Source organism: Vicia villosa, linkage group LG7 (assembly GCF_029867415.1).
Source record: "Vicia villosa cultivar HV-30 ecotype Madison, WI linkage group LG7, Vvil1.0, whole genome shotgun sequence".
In the NCBI taxonomy this organism is placed as follows: domain Eukaryota; kingdom Viridiplantae; phylum Streptophyta; class Magnoliopsida; order Fabales; family Fabaceae; genus Vicia; species Vicia villosa.
Window position 1 is genome coordinate 113,812,880 of NC_081186.1, and position 25,552 is coordinate 113,838,431.

Consider the following 25,552-nt stretch of genomic DNA (forward strand, 5'->3'; position numbering starts at 1 on the left):
CCACTGATTCCTTTGAAATTAAAGTCCCTTTCCAAAAAAACTCTAGTTCAAGCGACAAACACTTTGGCCTCAGAAGGATTATAGAAGTAATTTCCTCTTGTTTCTTTAGGATACCCCACAAAAAAGCATTTTTCAGATTTGGGCTCAACCTTAGTTGAAATGTTTTGCTTCGCATAAACTTCGCAACCTCAAATCTTCATGTAAGACATATGTGGTTTCTTACCACTCCATAACTCATATGGTGTCTTCTCAACCTTTTTGGATAGAACATGGTTGAGTGTGTAAGCTGTTGCCAATAGAGCATGTCCCCAAAATGAGTTTGGAAGATCGACATGACTCATCATGGATCAAACCATGTCTAACAAGGTTCGATTTCTTCAGTTAGATACTCTAGGCATTTTCTCTTCCAGTGCCTAGTCTACCGCAAGGGAAGCAAATGCCATCCTTTGTTATGCCTCCACCATGCTTCAAAGGAGGATCAGTAGGCTTGGGTTTGGCAACTTCCTTGCCTTTCCTATACCACCCTGCTTTGTGGGGCTTTTGTTCTGCTTCTTTCCATTACTGACCATCAGGATGGACTTCCCTTTAAACTTCAGATTCTGCTCAGTGGTTCTTAACATGCTTAGATTTTCTGGAAGACTTTTGTTCATATCATTCTTGTTGCATTTAAGGACAAATTGATTGAAGCTATCCAACAACGATTGCAAGATCAAAATCAGTCGCAAGTTCTTTTCTGAGGGGAAACCCCAACCTTTCAAGGTTTTCCATATACCCAATCATCTTGAGTACATGGGGACCTACTGGGGTTCCCTCAGCTAACTTGCAATGAAAAAGGGCTTTTGAAACTTCAAACATCTCATGCCTTGTTTGCTCTTGATAAAGCATATTGAGTTGTTCGATCATATCGAAAGATGGCATGTTCTCATGTTGCTTCTACAATTCCGAATTCATGGTAGCCAGCATGAGGCAAACAGTTTCATTGGCATCATCAACATGCTTCTTATAAGCATCTCTTTTAGTCTTAGAAGTAGAACTGGGAGGTTCCTCTTCAGGAACATGTGTCTCTAAGACATTCAAATTTTTTGTCATGTTTGAGGACAATCCTCAGGTTTTGGTGTCAATCCAGAAAATTTGTCCCAGACAATTTTTCTTTGTCAAGAATTGATCGTAAAATGTTGTTTATAGGTGTTTTAAGTCATGGTAATCTACATAAAGATTGTGAAGATATAAGTATCGTTAAAACATATTCAATTAGGCCTTTAATTAAATATGCTCCCACTATTTTACTCAAAACAAATGACCTTCATCATTTGATTTGGAAAATCCCGTTGGAAGATTTCCTAGTGGGTCGAGATCCATATTTAACTTTGTTTTAAGTCAGCGTTAGGCTGATTACACAAAACTTAGTTATTTAGGTAGGAACTCCTTCCAATTGTATCTAATACAATTCTCGAATATTATCAGTTAGGTGAATAACTCAATCCATCGTATGGACCATTCCCAACTCTTGCTTGTAAACGTATATAATCTAATTATAATTTGTTTAGTTAAGTTTGACCCAATATTTTAGCAGTTGGATATTACATTTATCTCATCGCACCTCGCGTTAGGCGAAACTTACAATATTCGATACTAGTCTTGATGAGTGCTAAAACTTTGGAAAGCATAAACTTAATATTTCTTTTGAGGGAATTTGTAATTAGTTTGATCTCACCGGCTTGTTTATCATACAAAATGTCTCTCACATGCATCAACATACATTCACATGCATCAACATACATAAACAAAATTGATACAATTATGGACCCTAGCGCAATTGTTCTCTCAAGTCAATGAGAGAACCTAAGCTATACCTAATAACGATCTAAGCTTCTCCGAGCAAGATCTCCAAGGTTGTCGTCCTTCAATCTTATCTTCTTCTTTTCTTCATTAAATTACATTACATAAAAAAAATACTCGTTTTACATACGAGAAAATGAGATGAGAAAAGAAGTTACATAAAGACAGTATAGAGAAAGACACGACATGCATGTCGTATTTTAAAATTCCAAAACAAAATAAAAGAAAAACTAAGGCCATAACCGATCACCACAAAACAACAACAAATATATTTTATTATTATCAATTTAAATTCTATTAATTAAATAAATCAAATTAAATTTCGACGATTGATCACACTACGAAGAGTTAGTTGGAGATTCCGCTGTCCGATTATTAACGTATACCAAATTAATTAAATAAGTAATAATAACAACTTATATTATATTAATTAAAAGGTAATATGATGAAATCATTATCATGTATCATTCTGCTTTGACTTACGTTTTATTTCGGTACCGCAACGGTAGCCAATTTTATAAGAATAACAATAACCATTATTGTTATTATGTTATTAAATTTTATATTAATTTTAAAAAGGATAATGCTGTATCACTTATATTTCATTCCGAAAAAGTAACATGATAGATAATCCTGTAACAAGTATCCACTTTTATATAAAAAAACAAAATGATAACTATTATTATTTTATTATTTTATTGTAAAATAAAAAAAACTTATATACAAATTAACATTTACGGTATGGCACGATAACTTTGTATATAAAACTTTGTGAAATTTTCTTCTGAAACTGCTTTAGATTATAATCGTTTTCGACATGGCGCAGTTGCGGCAATAACACAACGACAACAACACATATACAATTTTATAAAATAATAATAACTTAGTCTATTACTATCTATAAGAAAAGAAAATTAATGAGGTGGAAAAATCCAAAATATCCTTATTTGATTTTTTGCTTCCACATTAAAATTGTGGTTTTTTAGTCTTTGTACCATAAAGTTCTTAATTTATGATATAAGAAAATTAGTGATTGTGAAAAAGTCCAAAATATCTTTATTTGATTTTTTTGTCACCACATTAAAATTGTGATTTTTTGGTCTTTATACCATAAAGTTCTTAATTTTATTATTAAAATAATACAACTTTTATATTTTATCAAACTTATCAAATCTCTCTCTATTCTCTATTTTTTTTCTCTTTCACCACTTTCTCACTTCTTTCTTCCAACAAAAAAAAATCAATCAATTTATAATATAAGAAAATTAATGGTTGTGGAAAAGTCTAAAATACCCTTATTTGAGTTTTTGTCACCACATTAAAATTGTGGTTTTTCGGTCTTTGTACCATAAAGTTCTTAATTTTATTATTAAAATAATACAACTCTTATATATTATCAAACTTATCAAATCTCTCTCTATTCTCTATTTTTTTTCTCTTTCATCACTTTCTCACTTCTTTCTTCCAAAAAAAAAATAATCAATATATAATATAAGAAAATTAATGGTTGTGGAAAGTCTAAAATACCCTTATTTGATTTTTTGCCACCACATTAAATTTGTGGTTTTTTGGTCTTTGTACCATAAAGTTCTTAATTTTATTATTATGAAAAATGTTATTTTTTATTCAAATATTTTTTATTCAAAAATGAAATATGCTAAAAAATCTATTATTTATCTAAATATTTTTATATACAAAAATTTGATATTGATCCAAATATTTTTGTAAATGACACATAAACAAAAATAATATTTGTATATGGAAAAAATCTATTATTTACGAAAAATGATATTTATTATCCAAATATTTATATTTCAAGATGGTATACGGGAAAATAATCTACTATTGAACTAAATATTTTTATATACGAAATTTACTATTGATTCAAATATTTTTGTAAATGATACCTAAATAAAAATGAGGTCTGTATACGAGAAAAAAATCTATTATTAATCTAAATATTTTTATATACGAGAAATGGTATTTATGTTCAAATATTTTTTATCCAAAAATGGTATACGGAAAAAAATCTATTATTGATCTAAATATTTTTTTATACAAAAATTTAATATTGATCCAAATATTTTTGTAAATTATACTTAAATAGAAATAATATTTGTATTATTATTTACGAAAAATGTTATTTATGATCCAAATATTTTTTATTCAAAAATGGTATACGGAAAAAAATCTACTATTGATGTAAATATTTTAATATACGAAATTTACTATTGATCCAAATATTTTTGTAATGATACCTAAACAAAAATGTAGTCTGTATACGGGAAAAAATTATTATTAACCTAAATATTTTTGTATGGAGAAATGGTATTTATGATCAAATATTTTTTATCAAAAAATGGTATACGGGAAAAAATATACTATTAATCTAAATATTTTAATATACGGAAATTTAATATTGATCCAAATATTTTTGTAAATGATACCTAAACAAAAATAATATTTGTATTCGGAAAAAAATCTATTATTTACGAAAAATGGTATTTATGACCCAAATATTTTTTATTTAAAAATGGTATACGGGAAAAAATTTATTATTCATCTAAATATTTTTATATACAAAATTTACTATTGATCCAAATATTTTTGTAAATTATACCTAAACAAAAATGAAGTCTGTATACCGGAAAAAAATCTATTATTGATTTAAATATTTTTATATACGAGAAATGATATTTATGATTAAATATTTTTAATCCAAAAATGGTATACGGAAAAAATTTATTATTGATCTAAATATTTTTATATATGAAATAATTAATTATTTATCTAAATTTTTTTCTTTTTTTTAACATTTTTATTTAAAATAAATAATGTATCCAAATTCGCGTAACCGAACAGAACCCGTGCGTATGCACGAGTTTGTTACTAGTTTATTATAAAATAAAGTTTATGCATACAAATTTATAATAAACCCTAATTATATAACTCTTGACAACACAACTCTTGTGTCATCACAAATTCTAATGCAACACATTCATCTCATCAAAAATATAATGATTGATTATTGTTGGGGGACCAATGTGGGACTATTTTCTTAGTTACTCACATTTGTATTATTATTCTAACACCACCTCAAGTGTGAGTCTACAATGATCTCCCTCACACTTGTACCGCTGTTACCTCTTCTTGGGTAACGACACCTCTTCTTGGGTATTTCGAAACAAGTTAGTCGGTCTCCTTTTCGAACCAGGCTCTGGGGGGGAAATTTTATAGTATGTAGGAATCAGATTGAATCATCATTTAAGCCTCATAAACAAGAAAATTTCGTGCAAGCAAGATTGATTGAAAAAAGATTGAAATTTGGACAAAATTAGAAACATCCATGAACCATATTTTCCAAGATTGCAAATCAAAGATTTGATTGGATTTTCTTCAACTTAGTTAACCTAAATCCTTCTACTATATAAACATAAGCATTGCAGATCACTAGGGCACGAAATCCTGCCTCCAAGAACCCTAATCCGAGCTTCTAAAAGTCAATAAAAATTGAGTTCGTGATTGGCAATTGAGACCGATTCAAAGAGTTTTGAAGGTTCAAACAGAGTCTTGGAGCATCACTGAACGTGTTCGGATCCTTACCAAGCTTTGAAGCACCAAGAACACACTCACAAAACCCCACGGTTTGCGTTTTTAAAAAACCTTCGATTTCAATAATTCATGCATCATTTACATAATTTAATTGCGTATTTGTGTTTTGTGTGATGTTATGAGTGTTTCTGGAAATTGAATTGCATTTATATGACCGTATGAACAAGATGCCATGTTAGGGTTTAAGAGCTTAGATTTAGGGATTCTTGAATTAGCATGAATTAAGGAACGATACCGGTACTACTGGATTCGCGTGACCAAGACGAGTTCAAATATGGTCTTGATTGTGATTTTTGTGCATGTATGAGCTTGTTTCAAATTGCAGGTGAACTGGCTACGAATGAAGTCGTAGCTAATTCATAGCAAAATCTAAGTCTGAGTTACAGGTTGCTGCGAGGAAGACGAGTGCGTGTCATCATGTGGTTGGCCAGTTCAAACTTGGCGCGCGTTTTTTTTGAAATCATGGCAGTGTATTATATATTATTCTTTGAATGCGTATGTTAAACAAACGTGAAACGCAGCCGAGTTGGTCAGGACGGTGGTTGATGAAGCTAAGGGTGTGGGTTCGATCCCACGCCTTAACATTATTTTTTCACAAATTTTCAACCACAGATCCTATGCACACCACTTGCCAAAGACCATCATGCACCTTAGTTTCCAGCCATCAGATCACCTGTCAGATCCATCCAACACACATGGACACGTAGGCATACTGTAGATCCTCCAAACCTCACCACACAAGATCAGAGCTAAGTGTTCTTTATTTTTTTTAATTACATAATTTTTTTATTTATTTGTTTATTTTCTTTTTCCCTCTTTTATTATAATTTATTTTTTTATTTTTCTTTTTTTAATTTTGTTTAAACAAATTATTTTTTACCGAATAATTTTATAACCACTTATTTTATTTAATCAAAGGTTCGATTTTTCTTATAACATTAAAAACAATTGTTTTTAATAAAAAATATTATTCTTCATGTGTGTTCTATGAATTAATTAATTAATTAGGATTCATACAATAATTATTTAAAACCATGTAAATACCATATTTAATCACATATTCGATTTCTTTAATTTCTAAACAGTTATTAAATATATTAAATTAATTGTTTTGCCTATTTTGGTTTACATTAGGGTTCGTGTAAATAATCAATAGATCCATAATGCACTAACTCTTCTCTTCTTCATTCTTATTTTTCAAGGTTGATCAAGGATCGATGAAGGCTCGAGATATTTAAATTAATTATTTTTCCTCTTATTTTTTGCCTTTAATTTTCCCGCATCAATAGGTGTTTATTGTAATAGCGTAGGACTATTAAACTATTTTATTTTTCTGCCATGGTTAGTAATCCTAGGGAGTGCAAGCCTGTTAATCAACATAGCTCACTAATTACAAGATAATATAACTGAATTGAACCACCTGATTGTGCCACACACACACCTTTAGGGTAACCTCTCTTGTTGTCTGTTGCCTTGTTGCCTGCTGCCTTTAATTATGATTCTGAATAGTCAAGTCCCTCGATTCCGAGGATACCTAAAGCAAAACAAATGTTGCCCTCAGTTCATTATCATCATCAATTTTGTCCCTCGAAGTTGCCAAGGTAAATGATGATTGTCCCATTGCTAAGGTATCCTCGCGTGTTGCCTAAAAGATTAAATGACTATTCTATCCTTCCCTAAAGACTACCTGCCTCCACATGGTTGGGACAGTTTTATGGCGAATGATATCTCGATGACCCTTCAAAATCCAATGAAAGAACCTTCTACCCTCTTATGGTATGGATAGCGCCTTTACCTTGAAAAACTAAAAGAACAAACTCTTCAAACTTAGGGTAGGTACTCTTAATTGCTTGCTCTGATTTAAACTCAAAACTTTTTCACATTCTCTTTTCAAAATACTTTCAAACAAAGGCTACGCTTATTTACAAGCTAAAGTCCTTAAAACAAAGTTTTTTACTATTCTCTTTCTACACTTCAAACTTTTTTTGAAAACAAAGCGAGCTAAGCAATTAAGAGCCCATGGATAACCATGGATATAAAGGGTGCCTTAAACCTTCCCTTTGTATAACTTACCCCCCCGAACTCAAAGAATTTTAAAAAGGTTTTTTCTATTCTTTTATCCTTTCTATATATTGGATAAAATAAAAGTCGGTGGCGACTCTTGCTATCCGCAACATTTAATAAAGTCAGTTCTCCCACCGTATTACAATATGCATGATCATTTGTGTTGCAAATTCATCATCAACAAAAGATCTGAGTTGTTTTCTTAATTCCTAGTCTGTATAGTGTGAATCACAATATTATACAAATTTGAGCTAGTTGGTTGTTCATTTTTAAACTTTTGGGTTTTGTTTTTTATGTTTTGTTGTTGTGTGGATGACTACTTTGTGTTGAGAAGATTTGTTAAATATTGGGATAACAATGTGGAGTTATATTTTTTTCCACTTATTAACAATTAATGAGGTTTTTTAACCTCCAAAAACAAAACCTCTCAATAAAATGAAATACTAGTTTTTAATACATATGCTGACTCAGCTTATTAAAAAATGTCTTGGTGTTATGCCACATAAGCGAAATTAACATTTTTTTCAAAAAAATTAACAACAAGGATCAATTTGACTAACGGAAGAGTTTTTAAGAGACTAATATGTAACGTTTATTAGATAAGGGACTAAAGTGAAATCTGAAATTAAGTTAGAGGACATATGAACTAATTAAGCCTTAATTTTTTCATAAAAATAGATTTAAATTAAAAACTTTAAATTATTTTTCTATATTGTTATTTTAAGTATTTTACCTTTTTATTATAATTTTATTTAGATATCAAAATTTTAAAAAATTATTTAAATTAAAAGTTATTTTATAATATTTTTTCATAAAAATTAGTTTTAAAATATACATTTTTAAAAAGTATTTTTGACTATATTTTAACTTTTAATAATTTATTTTGAATATACATTTAAAAAGTAAAAACAAAGGAGTTCATAATTATACCTTAATAATCTTTCTAACAAATTTCTATAACTATATATCTTAATATATAATAATGTCACTCATAAAAAATTAGTGAGAGATCTAAAAATCAAAATATTCTTTAAATATTTTGTCTATATTCTGCTTATATTTAAAAATTATAATACACGATAACTATTCATTAAACAATAATGTATTGATATATTGCAGCAAACAATCACAATCATTTTTGTTCAAACTATAATGAAGACCACAAATTCAAACTAGAGCTAGAATCAACGAACCATCGACAATGTAAATAATCTAAAATCTAAAATCCTTCAGGACAATTGAGACACATTAAACCTTAAAACTTACAAATTTCACTAGATTTGAAACCAAACAAAGAGTGTAGGATTAGAAAAGCCAACCACACCCTGCAACAGAGAATGATACTACAAGCATTAGAACCCTCATAGAACAATGACGAGGATGAAAATCAGAACTGTAATAAAAGCCCTTTCAATTTTAATGGTAGACGGCGCTGAAAGAATCCTTAAACCACTCCAAATCAAAACCCCTGAAACTCAACAAAATGAAGCCAAAACCATCATCCTGGAGGAATGGAAGATGTTAGAAAGGGATGAAGAAGAAAATTGTCATGTTTTGGACTAAACCAATTACTTCATCATGCGATTTGCAAACTGAACCTAAAGAAGAAAACTGTTGCTGAGCACAAAGACACCGATGTTCGGTTGTTAAATGAAAATTGATAATTCATGTGCTGTAATCGGTTATCATAAGGTGTAATCGGTTACATGCAAGTGAAAAAGTCAAATAAGCTAAGAAAAGTGATTTTTGAAATTGGTGTAACCGATTATACATTCGAAGTAACCGGTTATCACTTTTAGTAATTTTAGAGTTTTTAGCAGTTGGAGCCGACTACAGGTTTTGTGTAACCGATTACAGACACACAAATTTAGTTTTTTTTAGTTATTTGACTTGTTGCTTGTGTCCCAATCCACTTGTAATTGTTTAAATACCTTGTAGATATTATTGTCAAAGGTAATGAAAATATACATTTTCACCCTCTATCTCTCTCTCATTCTCCACATTCAAACCCTCCATTTTCACCCTTAATTATTTTCTTTCTCTATCTCTCTCTCATTCTCCAAATTCAAACCCTCCATTTTCCAACCAAGTGATTCTAAGTTCTAACATTTGGCATTAAGAGTCTGGTTCGTTCCACCAAACACCTAGTGTGCAATATGAATTCCGTCTTTAATGAAAGAATCCCTACAAACCCACTCGTCCTTAATTCAGGGAATTATGACAAATGGTTCAAGCAAATGAAGGTGTTATTTGTCTACCAAGATGTTCTTGAAGTGATCAAGAATGGGGTGAATCCTCTTGTCGAAGGTACAACATATGCACAACGAGGAACACATAAGGAAGAGAAGAAAAAAGACTTCAAGATGCTGTTTTTGATCCATCAATGTGTGGATGGTGACAACTTTGAGAAAGTTGGTGATTGTGAATCGTCAAAAAAATATGAGAAATCTTGGAAAAGGAATATTAAGGGGTTTACATGGCAAAGGTGGTGAGGTTACAAACTCACAAACGTCAACTTGAATTAATTCAAATGCAGGAAAAGGAGAAAATCATCGATTACACGATGAGAATTACTCGGTTGGTGAACCAAGTAAGAGCATGTGGATAAATGTTACGGTGTAGTATGTTATTGTAAAAATCTTGCACTCTTTGACGATAATATTTGATAATATAGTTATTGCCATCGAGGAATCGAAGGATTTCGCGACGATGAGCAAAGAAGAGCTACAAAGCTGTCTTGAGGCTAATGAGTAAAGATGGGGAGAGAAATAGTGACAAGGCAAAGGCTGAGATCACTTTTCAAGGTCGTTTCAATGAGAAAAACAAGAAGTCGAAAGGAAAATGACCCATGAAGAGTACAGAGAATTTTCATAATTTTGGTGGAAGAGAGTCCCAAAGTTCCAATAATTCAGCTCATCAAAAGGGTGATAGCAACTATAACAAGAATGATGGTTAAGATAACTTTAGAGATGAAAGGAAAAGGATTGACAAGAGCAATACACAATGTTTTTCTTGTCAAAAGTTTGGCCACTTTGCAAGAGAGTGCAACAAGAACAAGAAATAAACTCAAGGGGATAAAGCCAAGGTTGCAAGACAAGAGTTTGATGAGGAAAACACATTCTTGTCCATGATCACCGAGAGGGAATGTACAAGTAACAGACCGTGGGACAACATTAGAAACAATTTCGAGAATGTTACAGAAGCATGTTGTAATCGGTTATGTAAAAGTTGTAACCTATTACAAGCAGAAGAAAACATTATGATAATATGAAAGAGGGAGTTCAATGCACCAAGGAATGATACTTGGACTTTGGATGTTCTACACATATGACGGGGAGGAAGTTTTGGTTTGTCAAAATCAATCTTGCCATGAAGAACAAAGTGAAGTGCACATATGACACCACTCTAGCGGCGGAAGGGGTCGATGATGCATCGATCGAGAGAAGGTATGGTTGACATTCTTTGATAAATTATGTGTTGTATATTTCTGGAATAAAGTGTAACCTTCTAAATATTGGCCAATTGCTTGAGAAGGGTTACAAGATTCAAATTAAGAACAAGGCGCTACACATTATGGATGCAAACAAGGTTTTGATCCTTAAAGCTCCTATGGTTGCCAATAGAACCTTCAAGATTGAGATGAAGGTTATGGAGCATATGTGTCTTGCTACACAGGCTAGTTGAGAAGAGTGGATATAAATTATCGTCCTAGGTATCTCAATTTCCTAGATGTCAATGTATTGTAAAAGAACGAAATGGTAACGGGGTTGCCATTCATCAACATACCAACTGAAATTTGTAAAAAAAATAAATGCAAGCGAAGCAACATAAGGATAAAATCAGAAAGGATGCGTGTTGTAGAACTAAGCATCACCTTGAGGTGGTGTATTCCGATGTGTGTGGACTGATGCAAGTTGACTCGATTGGTGGCAGTAGATATTTTATCACATTCATAAATGATTATAGTAGAAAGTTATGGATGTACCTAATAAAGTGAAAGGATGAGGTATTCGAAGTGTTTAAGAAGTTCAATTGCAAGATTGAGAGGCAAAACAGTCACAAGCTCAAAGTTCTCAAAGCGGATGGTGGAGGCGAATACGTCTCCAATGACTTTGGGAGGTTTTGTAATGAAAAGGGGATAGTATATGAGGTAGTACCACCCTATACACTGCAGCAAAACGATGTTTCCAAAAGAAAGAATCGATCGATTATGAATATGGTGATAAGCATGTTAAAAGGGAAGAATTTTCCAAAATATTTATGGGGAGAAGCGGTATCCATAACTGCCTATTTGTGGAATATGTATCAACAAAGAAACTTCAAAAGATAACACTGGAAGATGTATGGTCCGAATTCAAACTGAATCTGAATCACTTGAGAGTTTTCGATTATGTAGCATATCGACATGTTCAGGAGTAACTTAGAAAGAAGTTGGACGATAAGGGAGAATTGATGATACATGTTGGGTATCACTCCACCAGAGGTTACAAGTTGTATGATGGAGGAAACATAAGGATTGTGATTAACCGAGATGTCATTTTAGACTAATTAAAGGAGCTACAACTGCCTGTACACGGTTACCATAAAGTTGTAACTAGTTACAACATTGAAAATTCAGTTTCTATAGAGTTTGAGAGTGCATAACCAGCCCATGTTGAAGTCTGAATTGAAGAGAATGTGAGAAGACTAACAAGGAAAAGATGTTTACCTCCAATATTGTGAGATATTCCGAGATAACAAAGTCAATAATGATGGTGATTTCATCCATTTTGCAATTATGGACAAATCCAAACCCGTTAAGACTGAAGAGACTTTGAGTGATCCAAAATGGATTTGTGTTATGAAGGATGAGTCAGAATCCATTAAGAAAAACAGTACTTGAGAATTAGTTGATTTATCGAAGGAGAAGAAGCCAATTGGTGTCAGATGGGTGTTCAAAATGAAGGCAAATCCCAAGGGTAAACTAATCAAGCATAAGGTTCGATTGGTTGCAAAGGGATTTTTGCAAAGAGAAGACATAGACTTTTAAGAGGTATTTGCACTGGTTGCTAGAATTGAAACCATTAGATTAGTTTTTGGTATTGCGAATAACAACAATTGGTCCATCTATCAAATGGATGCCAAATCTACATTTTTGAACGGACCGCTTACAAAGGAAGTTTATGTAGAGCATCCCCCTGGTTTTGTTGTGTAAAACCAAGAGTCAAAATTCTACAAATTGAAGAAAATGTTGTACAGTTTGAAACAAGCTCCAAGAGCTTGGAGTAAGAGGATAAATTATTTCATAAAGGAGATTCGATTCAAGGTGTGTGTATCCGAATATGGCTTGTATGTGAAGAGAGAGATACAAATGAAGGGGTGATAATCTTTTGTCTATACATAAACGATTCATGGATTACAGACAACAATGAAAAGTGCATTTCTAAGTTCAACATTGAGCTTAGGAAAGATTTTGAGATGTCCGACCTTGGCCTCATGACATACTTCCTTGGTATTGAGTTCCATAAGTCTAAGATGAGACTGCTCATGCACCAAAGAAGGTATGTGCTTGAGATTTTGAAGAAGTTTGAAATAGATCATCGTAATGCTACCATTATTTTAGCTGAACCAAGGTTACAATTGTCGAAGAATGAGGATGAGCAAGATGTTATTCCAACTCAGTATAGGAGGCTGATGGATTCTTGCGTTACTTGTGAAATACACGACCAAATTTGGCATTAAATGTTGGTATTATGAGTAGATTTATGAAGAGACTGAATGTGTCTTACTTGACAGTAGTCAAGAGGATTCTAAGATACATCAAAGGATCAATTAGTTGTGGAATTCTTTTTCCACAACGGACACGGGTAAAAAATGCAATTTACTCGGTTTTACCAATTCTAATTGGTGCGGAGTTAAATATCATCGAAAGTCTACAGCTGGATACATTTTTATGTTCAGTGGAATACTAATCTCATGGTGTTCGTAGAAGGAACCAGTAGTAATACTTTCGCCTTGTGATGACAAATACATTCCCACTTCGTTGTGTGCGTGCAAGTCGTGTGACTAATGAATCTATTGAAGGAGCTGGGCAGCGATGGGGGTGGCATTGTAACGCTCTTGGTTGATAATGTTTTTGCTATAAAAATTGCAAAGAACCCAATTACACATGGGATGAACAAGCATATTGATACGAGGTTTGACTACTTGAGGGAACTTGTTAGTGAATGAAGGTTGAGATTGAGATATTGTAGAAGTGAAGACCAAGTGGCTGATTTATTGACCAATGGGGTTACAATTGAAGTGTTCAAGAGATTGAAGATGAACATAGACATGAAAGACTTGAAGCACTTAAATTAAGGTGGTGTGTTAAGTGAAAATTGATAATTCAAGTGCTGTAACCGATTACCACGAGGGTGTAATCGATTACAGGCATGTGAAAAAGTCAAATAAGCTTAGATAAAATGATTTTGGAATTGGTGTAATCGATTATGCATTCACAATAAGCGGTTACCACAGGTAGTTTTTTTAGAGTTTTTAGCAGCTGCAGTCGATTACAAGTTTTGTGTAACCGGTTACAAGCATGCATATTTAATTTTTTCAGTTATTTGACTTGTTGCTTGTGTCTCAATCCACTTTTAGTTGTTTAAATACTTTGGAAATAGTATTATCAAAGTTAATGAAAATAAACATTCTCACCCATAATTATATTCTCTCTCCGCATTCAAACCCTTCATTTTCACCAAATAAAGAAATCTAAGTTTCAATAACGGAGACAAAATAGAGGCGAACAATGTCGGCAGAAGGCTGGTAAATTTGAATGCTCAACAATCCCATCGAAGTGTGGTGGTGCGAAGAATCTCAAAAATAATTTTTATGATATTACACTTCTTTTTATTTAAATTTTTTACAATTTATTTAAAAGATTCAAATAAATATTCATTTAAAATAAATTTTCATATTATTTGAGGTCTTTTTGTCTATTTGTTATCATTTTATTTGGGTATCAAAATTTTAAAAAATTACTAAGATATTTTAAATATTTCTTTGTAATTTTTTAAAATATATATTCTTAAAAAGTAATTTTTTACTGTATTTTAACTTTTATAATAGATTTTGACCATATTTATTATAAAGAAAAACAAACAAGTTCATAGTACTTCTTTAATAATCTAACTAACCAATTTATATAACTATATATATCTTAATATATAATAATATCATTCATAAAAAAAATGAGTGAGAGAGATCCATCAAATCAAAACATTCTTAAAATATTTTGTCTACATTCTGCCTATACATGAAAATAAAATACTTATATGTTGCTAATCGTCCCTTTGTAATTATAATAATAATATTTCTAATTCTAAACTTTTTCTATAAATACCCAAAGTTCCTTTCAAGATTCTCATCATTTAGAATCGTCTCTTTCTTCTCTCGAAACAGTTAAATTTACACACAACAACACTCAAAAGAAAGAGAAGAAAATGGCTCAAGAAAATGTGAAAAGATCACCTTCTCAAATAAAATACACCATGGTTAAATCTATCATAAAATTATTTGTGATTTTAGTTTCTCTGGGTTTACTTTTCATTTTCATTATGATGCCTACAACAACTTTCAAACAAAAATGGATTCCCAAAATTCAAGCCAAGACTAATTCTACTTATCTTGGTGTTCAAGGTTATACTCTTTTTTATTTTCCTTCAATTATTTTATTAATAATTTATTTCATATTTTCATGTTGATTATTAATTAATAATAATGTTGTAATTTCATTTCAGGATTTAGGATTCTTATATACACTTTTCCAGTCTTGTTGATAGCCACTTTGGGATGTGTTTATATTCATATAGCCAAAAAATCAAATGAAATGTAACGTTTTTGTTCTCTTAATCAATAATCAATGGTTTTCTTTTAAACTTTATGTTTAATTTAATTTGAATTTAATTAATTTTTTGTAAAATCAGTGGCAATGGCAAGAAACATGAATCAACAATATGGAAACGTCCATTGCTTGTAAAAGGTCCTCTTGGAATTGTTTCAATCACAGAAATAACTTTCTTGCTTATGTTCATTGCTCTTCTTGTTTGGACCCTTGCAACTTATTTGCATAATGACTTTGTAGCAATTACATCGTCACCGGTTGAAAAACACGGCCCTAAAGTGTAAGTAGTTGTACGCAGAGAATACTCAATTTATAATTACTAAAAATTCACACACTAAAACTCGAACCGTGAATGGGAGGATTCGAACCTTATTTTGTGATTTGTGACAGGTGGCAAGAGAAATTGGAGAGTGTGGGAATAAGGTTAGGACTGGTCGGAAACATATGTTTAGTGTTCTTGTTTTTTCCGGTGGCACGTGGCACGTCCGTGCTACCAATGTTTGGGCTCACTTCTGAGGGTGGCATTAAGTACCATATTTGGCTTGGGCACGTGCTCATGACGATTTTCACAGCTCATGGAGTTTGTTATATAATCTATTGGGTAGCTACTAATCAAATTTCACAGGTAATTAATTAGTCATTAGTTGGAATTAAGATTAATTTATTATAATCTATGCTTACGTGTGATGTATGATATCAAAAGTGATATACTATTTTTTTTATAATTTTATTTATTGTCTAGAGTAAAAATAGGTAGGAGTAAGAGTAACCATGACCATGTTAAATTTTTAGAAATTTTGTACAGAAAAATAAGAAAAAAAATAAAAACTTTTAAATAGTGACCCCTTAGTTTTGATTTCCTCTTTTGTTTTCTATTTTGATAATCTTTAATTTTATTCATAAAATTTTAAAAAAGTATTTTTTATTATTTATAAAAGAAATATTTTTAGATTTGTTAAATAAATAATGTATCTGATCAATATATTATTTAAATACATTATTTATTTAATATATATAAAAAGTAAACTTTTATTATAAATAGACTTAGTAATAAACAACTATAGACTTGTCCATGTAAGTTTTATTTATAATGTTGGCATGATATATTTTTATTATTAACAAGTATAAAAATATTTTGGTTGAATATTAATAAACAGTATTTTTTAGTATAATAATGACATGTATTTTAAAATATTAATTATATTAACAATTTTTTAGATAGCTACTACAAGGTTAAAAATCAATCTTAGTGTAATAGAATTACATAGATAGTTTTGTAAAGCGTGATGAATTAATATTTATAAAACGTATTAAGTTTCTCAAATAAAATTAGCATGAGTGGAAATAGCTTATGAAAAAAATGAAAAGATTAGGTTATGCTAAGAAAGAAGCATTCTCTGGTTTATTCTAACTGATCTCCATGAAATTTGGCAAGTAGTTACGTATCATAGATATTATTATGATGTATTAAGGATGAATTAATCATATAAGTCTTAATATCCTTGTTAATCATTAGTAATAGAATATAGAAAATCAATAAGAGAGTTGTCTTTGTGCTAAAAAAAGAAAAAAGAAGAAGAGTGTTATCATCTTACATTATACTTAATGAATTTGTTTTATATAATGATCATATAAATTTTTTAGAATCATTTAATTATTTATTTAATTCATTGCAGATGCTAAAATGGGACAAAGTTGGAGTATCAAATCTTGCTGGAGAGATATCTTTGCTTGCTGGTTTGTTCCTATGGGTTGCAACCATTCCAAAAATCAGAAGAAAATTTTTTGAACTCTTTTTCTACACTCATAACCTATACATTATCTTCATCATCTTCTTCATCTTTCATGTTGGCATTTCTTTTTCCTACATTATGCTCCCCGGTTTTTATCTCTTCATGGTCGACCGATACTTAAGGTTCCTCCAATCTAGGCGCGAAGTTCGTTTAGTTTCATCTCGTGTTTTGCCATGTGAAGCCGTTGAACTCAACTTCTCTAAGGATCATGGTAATTAACATTGTCTTTAAGGAATACGATGTTTTTTTATTCACGTAGTTGACTCAGACTCAGAGTCGATCTAATGAGATAAGATTTGATTGTTTTTATTTTTTATTTTTTTACAGAGTTGAGTTATAATCCAACAAGTGTGATGTTCATAAATGTTCCAAGCATATCAAAGTTGCAATGGCATCCATTTACCATTACTTCTAATAGTAACTTGGAGCAAGATAAGCTAAGTGTTGTCATTAAAAGTGAAGGAACTTGGACACAAAAGCTCTACCAATTGCTTTCAAATCCTTCGCCGATCGATCGTCTTCAAATATCCGTTGAAGGTCCATATGGACCCGCTTCAACCAATTACCTAAGGTCTATATCAAATATACGCATAATAATTACGGTTAATGAAGTTCAAAATCGCAATTAACTATGCCCCGTTAAACCAATTCAGTTGCTAGTTGTACAGGGACATCAGATGCAGGGTTTGAACTGCATTAACCATCTAATTTGTTGTCAAACATTCGATACTAACTTTTGCTTGTTTTTCTTTCAGCCATGATACACTTGTGATGATAAGTGGAGGAAGTGGTATCACACCATTTATCTCAATCATTAGAGAGCTAATATATCTTAGCACTACATTCAAATGCAAAACACCAAACATTCTCCTAATTTGTTCATTCAAGAACACTTCATCTCTCTCAATGCTAGATTTGATCCTACCAATTTCCGCGACACCACACGACATTTCTAACATGCAACTAAAAATCGAGGCCTACATCACAAGAGACAAAGAGTTTAAACCAGATACTCCAATTCATCCTCAAACTCTATGGTTCAAGCCGAATCCGACAGATGCACCAATCCGCGCTATATTAGGTCCAAACGGTTGGATTTGGCTTGGTGCCATAATCTCGTCCTCTTTCATCATCTTCCTTATCATAATCGGGATCATTACTCGTTACTATATTTTCCCTATCGACCATAACACGAATAAGATATTCTCGTATCCTCTAAGGTCATTCCTTCACATGCTAGTAATATGTCTGTCGATAGCTGTTGTTGCTAGTGTCGCAGTGCTTTTGAACAAGAAACAAAATGCTAAAGCTAAACAGATTCAGAACATGGAAGGGTCGACACCGACAGTGTCGCCAAATTCAATGATTTATAATGCAGATAGAGAATTGGAAAGCTTTCCCTATCAGTCACTTGTTCAAGCTACCAATGTGCACTACGGTGCAAGACCTGACTTGAGCCGTAAGTCATCTGTCTCTGGAAAATAATTCTCATATATTTCAAAGCTGTAATAAGCCGAATACAATATATACGTTATTTATGGTTCCGAGACCTTTTATGAATTGAAATCACTCTTCTTTTTTACAGGACTTCTGTTAGAAATCAAAGGGTCAAGTGTGGGAGTTTTTGCATCAGGACCTAAACAACTGAGACAGAATGTTGCAACCATTTGCTCATCTGGTTTAGTTGAAAATCTGCATTTTGAATCAATCAGTTTCACCTGGTGATTTTACTCGTTCGAATTCAAAGTGTTCAATCAGTTTTACCTGGTGATTTTACTCGTTCAAATTCAAAGTGTTCAATCAGTTTTATCCGGTGATTTTACTCGTTCGAGTTCAAAGTGTGCAAATCATTTATGGTCAATGTGTAAGGTAGAAGCTAGAGGTCTCGGCTAGCCTTGTGGATTTCATTTTAATTGCCTTGATTCAAAAACCTGTAAAATTTGTTTGTCAACAATAATTTGGCCTTATTGTGTAGCATATATCATATGAATGAAATTTCGTATTTTGGTTCTAAGAAGTATCGGTCCTCCAACAAACGAGTCCCGTCTAACTCTTAACTTCAAATTTGTTTATAAATTACATAACATCATTTGCGCAGTACTATATGAAAAAACCAGAGGTACTATAATGAGAAAGCCTAGTAATAGTTATTGTACATATCATCGACATCTTGCTTACTTACAATGCGACAACCGCACCCTACAACTTGCAAAGAATCGCAACAGTAAGTTTTCAAGACAAATTCAATTTCTCTGCAGTCACCGCCATCATAAAATCTGTCGCGGCATTCATCGATTGTAAGATAGAGAATATAAAGGTGACGGACATACGGTTCCATTGGAGGCAAATCCCTGGTTGTGATAAACAGCTTACCTTTCGGTCCAAACAAGTAACAACTCACTTCATGATCACATATCTCAGGTTGATCATCGAAACTTACCAACATGAAACACAAAGCGAATCCCACCCATTCGTTTGGAGGACAATTACGAGGGACCGACATATTTGTAACTTTAACATATTTTGAAGGTGTGAACCATGATGGAATTTCATACCCTGTGATAAGCATGTCGAATCTGTCTTTTGGTAGACCATGTTCCTGTGCCTGTATGAACATGTCACAAAAATTCATTTATCATTCTCTATGAAAAACGCGGGCGTATGAACACAAAAACATTATTTTGATAAGGTTAGAGACGCATGGTGCAAACCTCCAAATATTTCTTTAGTACTACAGGCAAATGCGAGTGTCGCTGTGTCAGAGATGCAAAGAGACTGCATGGCATAGATAGATTGAATTTGGAAGTTTCCAATGAAGCGCAATTACTTGCATCCAATACCCTCATACTTGATGGAAACTCTGGAAACTTCTCAAGCATTTCACAACAGTTTAGGCTAAGATATTCAAGCTTTGGAAGTTTCGAAATGCTACTTGGTGGCCTAACAAAGTTGTTTCCAGTGAGATCTAAAGCAACCAAGGAAGATAAGTTGGAAAAATCTTTCGGCATTGATTCTTCTGATAGATTGCAGTAACTTAAGTTTAAGTTCCTCAACGAAGGTAGGCACAACTTAGGTGGCAATCGAAATCCAGTAGGCTCTTGTGGACTACTTAACAGCCTGGTAAATGGTAGTAAAAATGAATTCACTGACTTAGAAACCGGTCCTTTGCATCCAGAAAACGATATAACTTTGAGGTTTTCTAGATAAAAAACCGATGAAGGTAGTTCTTCAATGGCAGTTTCATTTGCTAAAAGTTCGGATAAAGATTTGATTTCCTTTAAACCTTCTGGAAAACTACGGAGTCTTGAGCAGCAAGAAACATTCAGAATCAAGAGGGACTTCAATCCACCTATTGTATCTGGAAGACAAGTGAGATTCTTGCAATTTTCTAAATCCAAGAGAATAAGGGACACGAGAAATCCGAGTGAGGATGGTAGTTTTTTTATCGCGGTCTCTTCTAAACAAAGATTTAATAGATTATCCATGCTTTCGTCAAACTCTGGAAGATGTTTGAACTCACAGCAACCAGAAAGAGTTAAACCCTTCAAGGAACTCATCTCTATTTTGCATGGAAGAGCTTTGAGCCTTCTGCAGTCTTTCAAATTCAGTAGAATAAGTTTCTTGTGGCGTAGAAGGGAGGGATGAATCTCAGTTAAGCTTGTACAACCTTCAAGGACCAATGATTCAAGATTTGGAACACCAACAAAGTCAGGCGACCGTTGTAGAGACTTCGAAAAGCTCAAATTGATGGACTTCAGATTTTCAAGAAACTGATATAAATTGAGATTGTAACAGAAATACTATTAGTATTACATTTAAGAGTCATTATGATGATAACAAACTAACTTCATAAGCATAAATCGGAAAAGGTAATTGATAAAGAGTCTTTACCTGTGTTCCATGCCAAAGTTGTTCTATTTTGCTATGATACAATTTGAGGTTAACAATTTCATCCAAACGATTAGTTAGTGGCAGGGTTTTCAAAGGACATACTCTCCAATCAAGAACTTTTAGCGAACTAGGCAAGCAACCGAGGCCACGAGGAAGTTTTATTTCACATAATTTGAGTAATCTTAGCTGACTTAATTTTGAAAAGGCTTCAATGTTCCAGCTTGCTTCATATGGTTGAACTAAGTTCATAGCTATGCCTTGAATTTTATCAGTTCCCTATAGAATAACGACGATAAAAAAACATAAACTTCCAATAGAGCTTTGTTATATCGACATAAAATTAGCAACAAAACTCAACAATGATTTGGAACATACCTTATTTTTTGTCAATACTTGATCAATGTCTTTTTGAGACCATAACCTACTACGTTTTCCAGGATCATTCGGAGATTCTTGACACACAATGTTTTTTCCCATTTCTTCAAGCAAATCATGCATCCACAACTTTTTGCTGTCCCCCCTACCGAAACTTACCAATGATCTTTTGATCAAAATGTCGATTCCAATTTTGGGATAATAGCCACGAGTTTCTAATATTTCTGTTACTTCATCAATGTCCATTCCTTTGAAGAAACAAGCAATATCGAGAAACATATTTTTCTCCATAGATTGTAAGCCGTCGTAGCTTATTCTCAATGTATCATGTATTTTGGAGTTCGGAACATTTCTCATTTGTTCTAAAGCACTATGCCAAACCTCAATAGTTCTTCCATGAAAATGTGAACCCAATACTTCAAGTGCTAATGGAAGACCTTTTGTATATTTAACCACTTCTTTACACAAACTCAAATACTCTTCTTTAGGTTGGTTTTGTTTAAAGGCTTTCAAACAGAACAGCTTAAGTGCTTCATTTTTCACTAAGCCTTTAGCCTTATAAGTTTCATGCACTCCATGTGTCGTTAACAAGTGTTTATCTCGAGTTGTGATGATTACTCTACTTCCTGCACCAAACCATTCTTGCTTCCCAGCTAAATTCTCCAACTGGCTTAACTCACTCACATCATCAAGAACAAGAAGAACCTTTTTATTGCGGAACGAGTTAGCTAATATCTTTTTCCCATCATGAATGTCATAAAAATCATCACTTCTTATCTTAAGATGAGAAAGAAGTTTACTTTGGATGTTAACTAGGCCATTTGTCTTAGAAATTGTTTCTCTAATGTCTGCAAGAAAGCAACTAACCTTGAATTCGCCTTTGATCGCGTCATATACTGATCTAGCAATAGTTGTCTTCCCTATGCCGCCCATTCCCCATATACCTATGAAGCGAACATTGCTTAATCTCATTCCTAGAAGCGAATACATTTCCTCAATCCGCGAATCAATTCCAACAAGGCTATCTTTGCAAACACGCAACTTGGGAATCAATTTTTTATGAATATGTTCAGCAATTGTTTCCACCAATGATGCCTCCTTCCTGCATAAAGACGGAAACGAGACTTGTATTAAACAATAAGTAAATAAAGCAACCGATCGATAGAGAAAACAAGTCATTACCAGCCTTTGGAGTCCCAGCCAGAGTAACTAGCAATTTCTCTTAAAGAATCCCTCCACATTTCAATTTTGTTTCGATCTTTTCTGAATTTTTCTTCATGTTTTCTAAAAGCTTCATCAAAGCTTCCTCTCTGATGCCTGACATCAGACGGATCAACACCGTGGAAGATTGGAAAAACAGCCTGACCGAAACTTTTGCTGCATTCAACAATCTTTTGTAGCTCATCCAAACACCATGTTGAGGAGGCATAGTTTGGTGAGAGAACAATGATAGCAAACATAGACTCTTGAATGGCTTTATTGAGTTCTACTGATATCACTTCACCTCTTTGAAGTTCATGATCATCCTTGAATGTTTTGATTCCTCTTCTTTCCAATGAAGCGAAAAGATGGTCGGTGAAACCTTGGCGAGTGTCTTCGCCTCTGAAACTCAAGAAAACATGGTTAGTCCATTTTGATGGTGAAGATGAAGAGGCTTCATCTTTGGTGGTGATAGATGCCATTCAACTATGAATTATCCTTGCAATGATAATGGTTTTTATGCCAATGCAATTCAATATTGTTTTTTTGATGTAAAATGAGTATTAATAAATGATAAAGTTGACTACATGAGTGTTTACAAAGTCATAAGTCTATGTAGGAAAATGCATAGAATTTTGGTTGCTTGAAATCCTCACCTACTTAATTGTTGGTCAAATAAAGTCACAATACTCTTTGAAGGTTTCTCCATAGGAATTCCACATTGCTTGAAAGAAAGATAAAGGCATCTTAATTATTGATGTGAAATAGAGGTAGGGAATTGTTCTTTGGAGAATTTTGCTTTGAATAAAGGTTTTTCTTCTTTTTCAAAAGGACACTGTGGAGGTTTCTTCATAGCAATTTCCCATTTCTGCAAAAAGAGATGGAGAATGATGCTTCTACATGTTTGATAATTTGTCTCAGAGAGAACCATGGTTTCAATTTCAGTTGCTGTTTTTGCCATCTTGAGTGCAAAATTGTACTGGTGTAGAGAAAAATGGACTGAAACAGATATTAGCAATTGGGGTCCATAGTACAATAGGATGACTACGATGTGCTGTGAAACAGATATTAACAATTGTGATCCATAGTAGAATAGGATGACTCCTAATTGCTACACAACTTATGTTTGGGTAGGGGTGGCAAACCGCACATCTAAAAGAAAAAAAAGTGGGAACCTAGTAGAGAGTGTGGGTAAAAATTTAATCCGACTCAAAAAAAACGAGAGTGTGGCGGGCACCGCACCTCTAATTTGACTAAAGTTTAAATAATTAAAAATTTTATGTTAATGTCTTTGTATGCAAAAACACGCAAAATAATGAAGCAGATCAAGACGAGTATAATAATGGATACGGTCCAAAAACCTTGACTCGTTCTGCAAAAAAAATGCAAGCAGAACGATCAATGCCTGACGACCAAGTCCGTTTTACCACCCTAGTTTTAGGTATATGTTAATTATTAAGTACACTCTTTGGGCACTATTATATGCTAATTTTACTTTTTTGGTTCATTCAACAAATGATGTATATGGATTATATATGGACTAGATATCAATTGTTGAATGAACTAAAAAAAGTCAAATTTGCTTATAACACTGGCCAGAGAGTATATATCTCTATATAAAATAAATATTTGGACCGAGGGAGTATATATTAAAATAATACTTGTTTCGCGAGGGAACCAGAAATGTGAGATGGATTTGTGTGATTGGACTTCTGATGTAGTGCATTGAGCTTTTTGATATGGAGACACGGGAGTGTGCCTGCAAGATTAGTACTTCATCGTCCAAGTCAGTGAGATAATGAGAATTGTGGGTAATGGAGATAGATTTTAATTACTTGTAAAATGGTGTGTTCTTCTTTTCATATGACAAGGGTGGTTATAACCGCTTCAGGTGGAATGCGACGTGTTAAGTTGAGGATTTCCTGATTGATCTGAACGATGTGTGATGAGCTAAGGGTTGGGATTTTCTGCGTTCAGGATGATGATGGCCTTCCTTTCTAGCACGTGGTCCTTAATAGTATTCACTTTTGTCCTCTCTATACAGGGTCTCTTGGGCAGCCCAAAATAGTTTCCTTCCGAGCCCTTTCCTTTTTCTTACAAGGGACGGGTTTTGTCGTGCATGCCCCGGGATAATTTGTTGTTTAGATCAAGTGAAGGGTAATGATAAGTTACCAGTAGCGTTGGGAACTCGCGCATTAATTTATTTTTTTGTGCCATATGTGTTTCTGTTGAGGAACCCTTGACATGTGTCTCCTCGTATGCCAAAAATGATAATCCTTTGACCTTAGGATACTTGATTATCTGGGGTGATATTCAAGGAGATCTAGATTGTTGGTAGTGCTTTCTTTTCTCCTATCTGTAGGAGACAGTGTTGCTCTCGTGTCGGGAGTACTCATAAATCCTTTTTGCTTATTTTTCCTTACTTTTTGTCATCTGATGTTCTAGAGTGTTCTTTTTTTCCTTCGTTTTGTTTATGATCACCATCAGAATTCCTGAACTCTTGGCTTTGCTTCCTATTCGTTCGTGTTGCAATTTCCTTTGAAATTTTCTCTTAGTTTCACTGTCCTAAAGGTAACGTTCATTTATTTTACCTTTTGGAGGAAGATTATTCCTATTATTTTTCTCAGACTATGGTTGCTCGAGAGGAGGATTTATCTAACTTGGCTTAATATACCCGTCGGGCATCTGCTAATCTAACTTTAGGTGGGACCGACTGTGGTGAAGACTTTGTATCTAACCAGCTTCAAAAGGAGAAAAGGCACTATAGTATCGTGCCCACACTCTTACCATTGAGCGTGATTAGTACCTTGGAGAGCTTAAAGGGGTTTCCATTTCCTTCTTAGGGATGAAATCTACTGTTACCGATTTTGAGTCTCGTGGTACATTGGTTGAAAAAGTGAAGTTTCTTGTG

The 25,552-nt window shown here is 33.0% G+C and overlaps 2 protein-coding genes across 3 annotated transcripts; one reads left to right on the top strand and one right to left on the bottom strand.

Moving 5' to 3' along the window:
* The first annotated feature begins 14,900 nt into the window (after window positions 1-14,900).
* Window positions 14,901-19,192, top strand: LOC131616618 (ferric reduction oxidase 2-like). The gene is made up of 8 exons (XM_058887984.1): window positions 14,901-15,177; window positions 15,279-15,369; window positions 15,465-15,662; window positions 15,773-16,007; window positions 17,059-17,386; window positions 17,503-17,746; window positions 17,931-18,634; window positions 18,761-19,192. The coding sequence occupies exons 1-8, from the start codon at window positions 14,982-14,984 to the stop codon at window positions 18,898-18,900; spliced, it is 2,136 nt and encodes a 711-aa protein (XP_058743967.1). The 5' UTR covers window positions 14,901-14,981; the 3' UTR covers window positions 18,901-19,192.
* An 88-nt stretch (window positions 19,193-19,280) lies between these two features.
* Window positions 19,281-23,676, bottom strand: LOC131616617 (TMV resistance protein N-like). Of its 2 annotated transcripts, XM_058887983.1 has the most exons (6): window positions 23,298-23,676; window positions 22,624-23,043; window positions 21,442-22,543; window positions 21,067-21,342; window positions 19,887-20,945; window positions 19,281-19,780 (listed from the first exon to the last, which is right to left on the bottom strand). In XM_058887983.1, the coding sequence occupies exons 1-6, from the start codon at window positions 23,348-23,350 to the stop codon at window positions 19,313-19,315; spliced, it is 3,378 nt and encodes a 1,125-aa protein (XP_058743966.1). In that variant the 5' UTR covers window positions 23,351-23,676; the 3' UTR covers window positions 19,281-19,312. The 2 variants fall into 2 exon arrangements, with proteins under 2 accessions (XP_058743966.1, XP_058743965.1); XM_058887982.1 differs by lacking the exon at window positions 23,298-23,676 and having other exon boundaries at window positions 22,624-23,283.
* Between the last annotated feature and the right edge of the window lie 1,876 nt (window positions 23,677-25,552).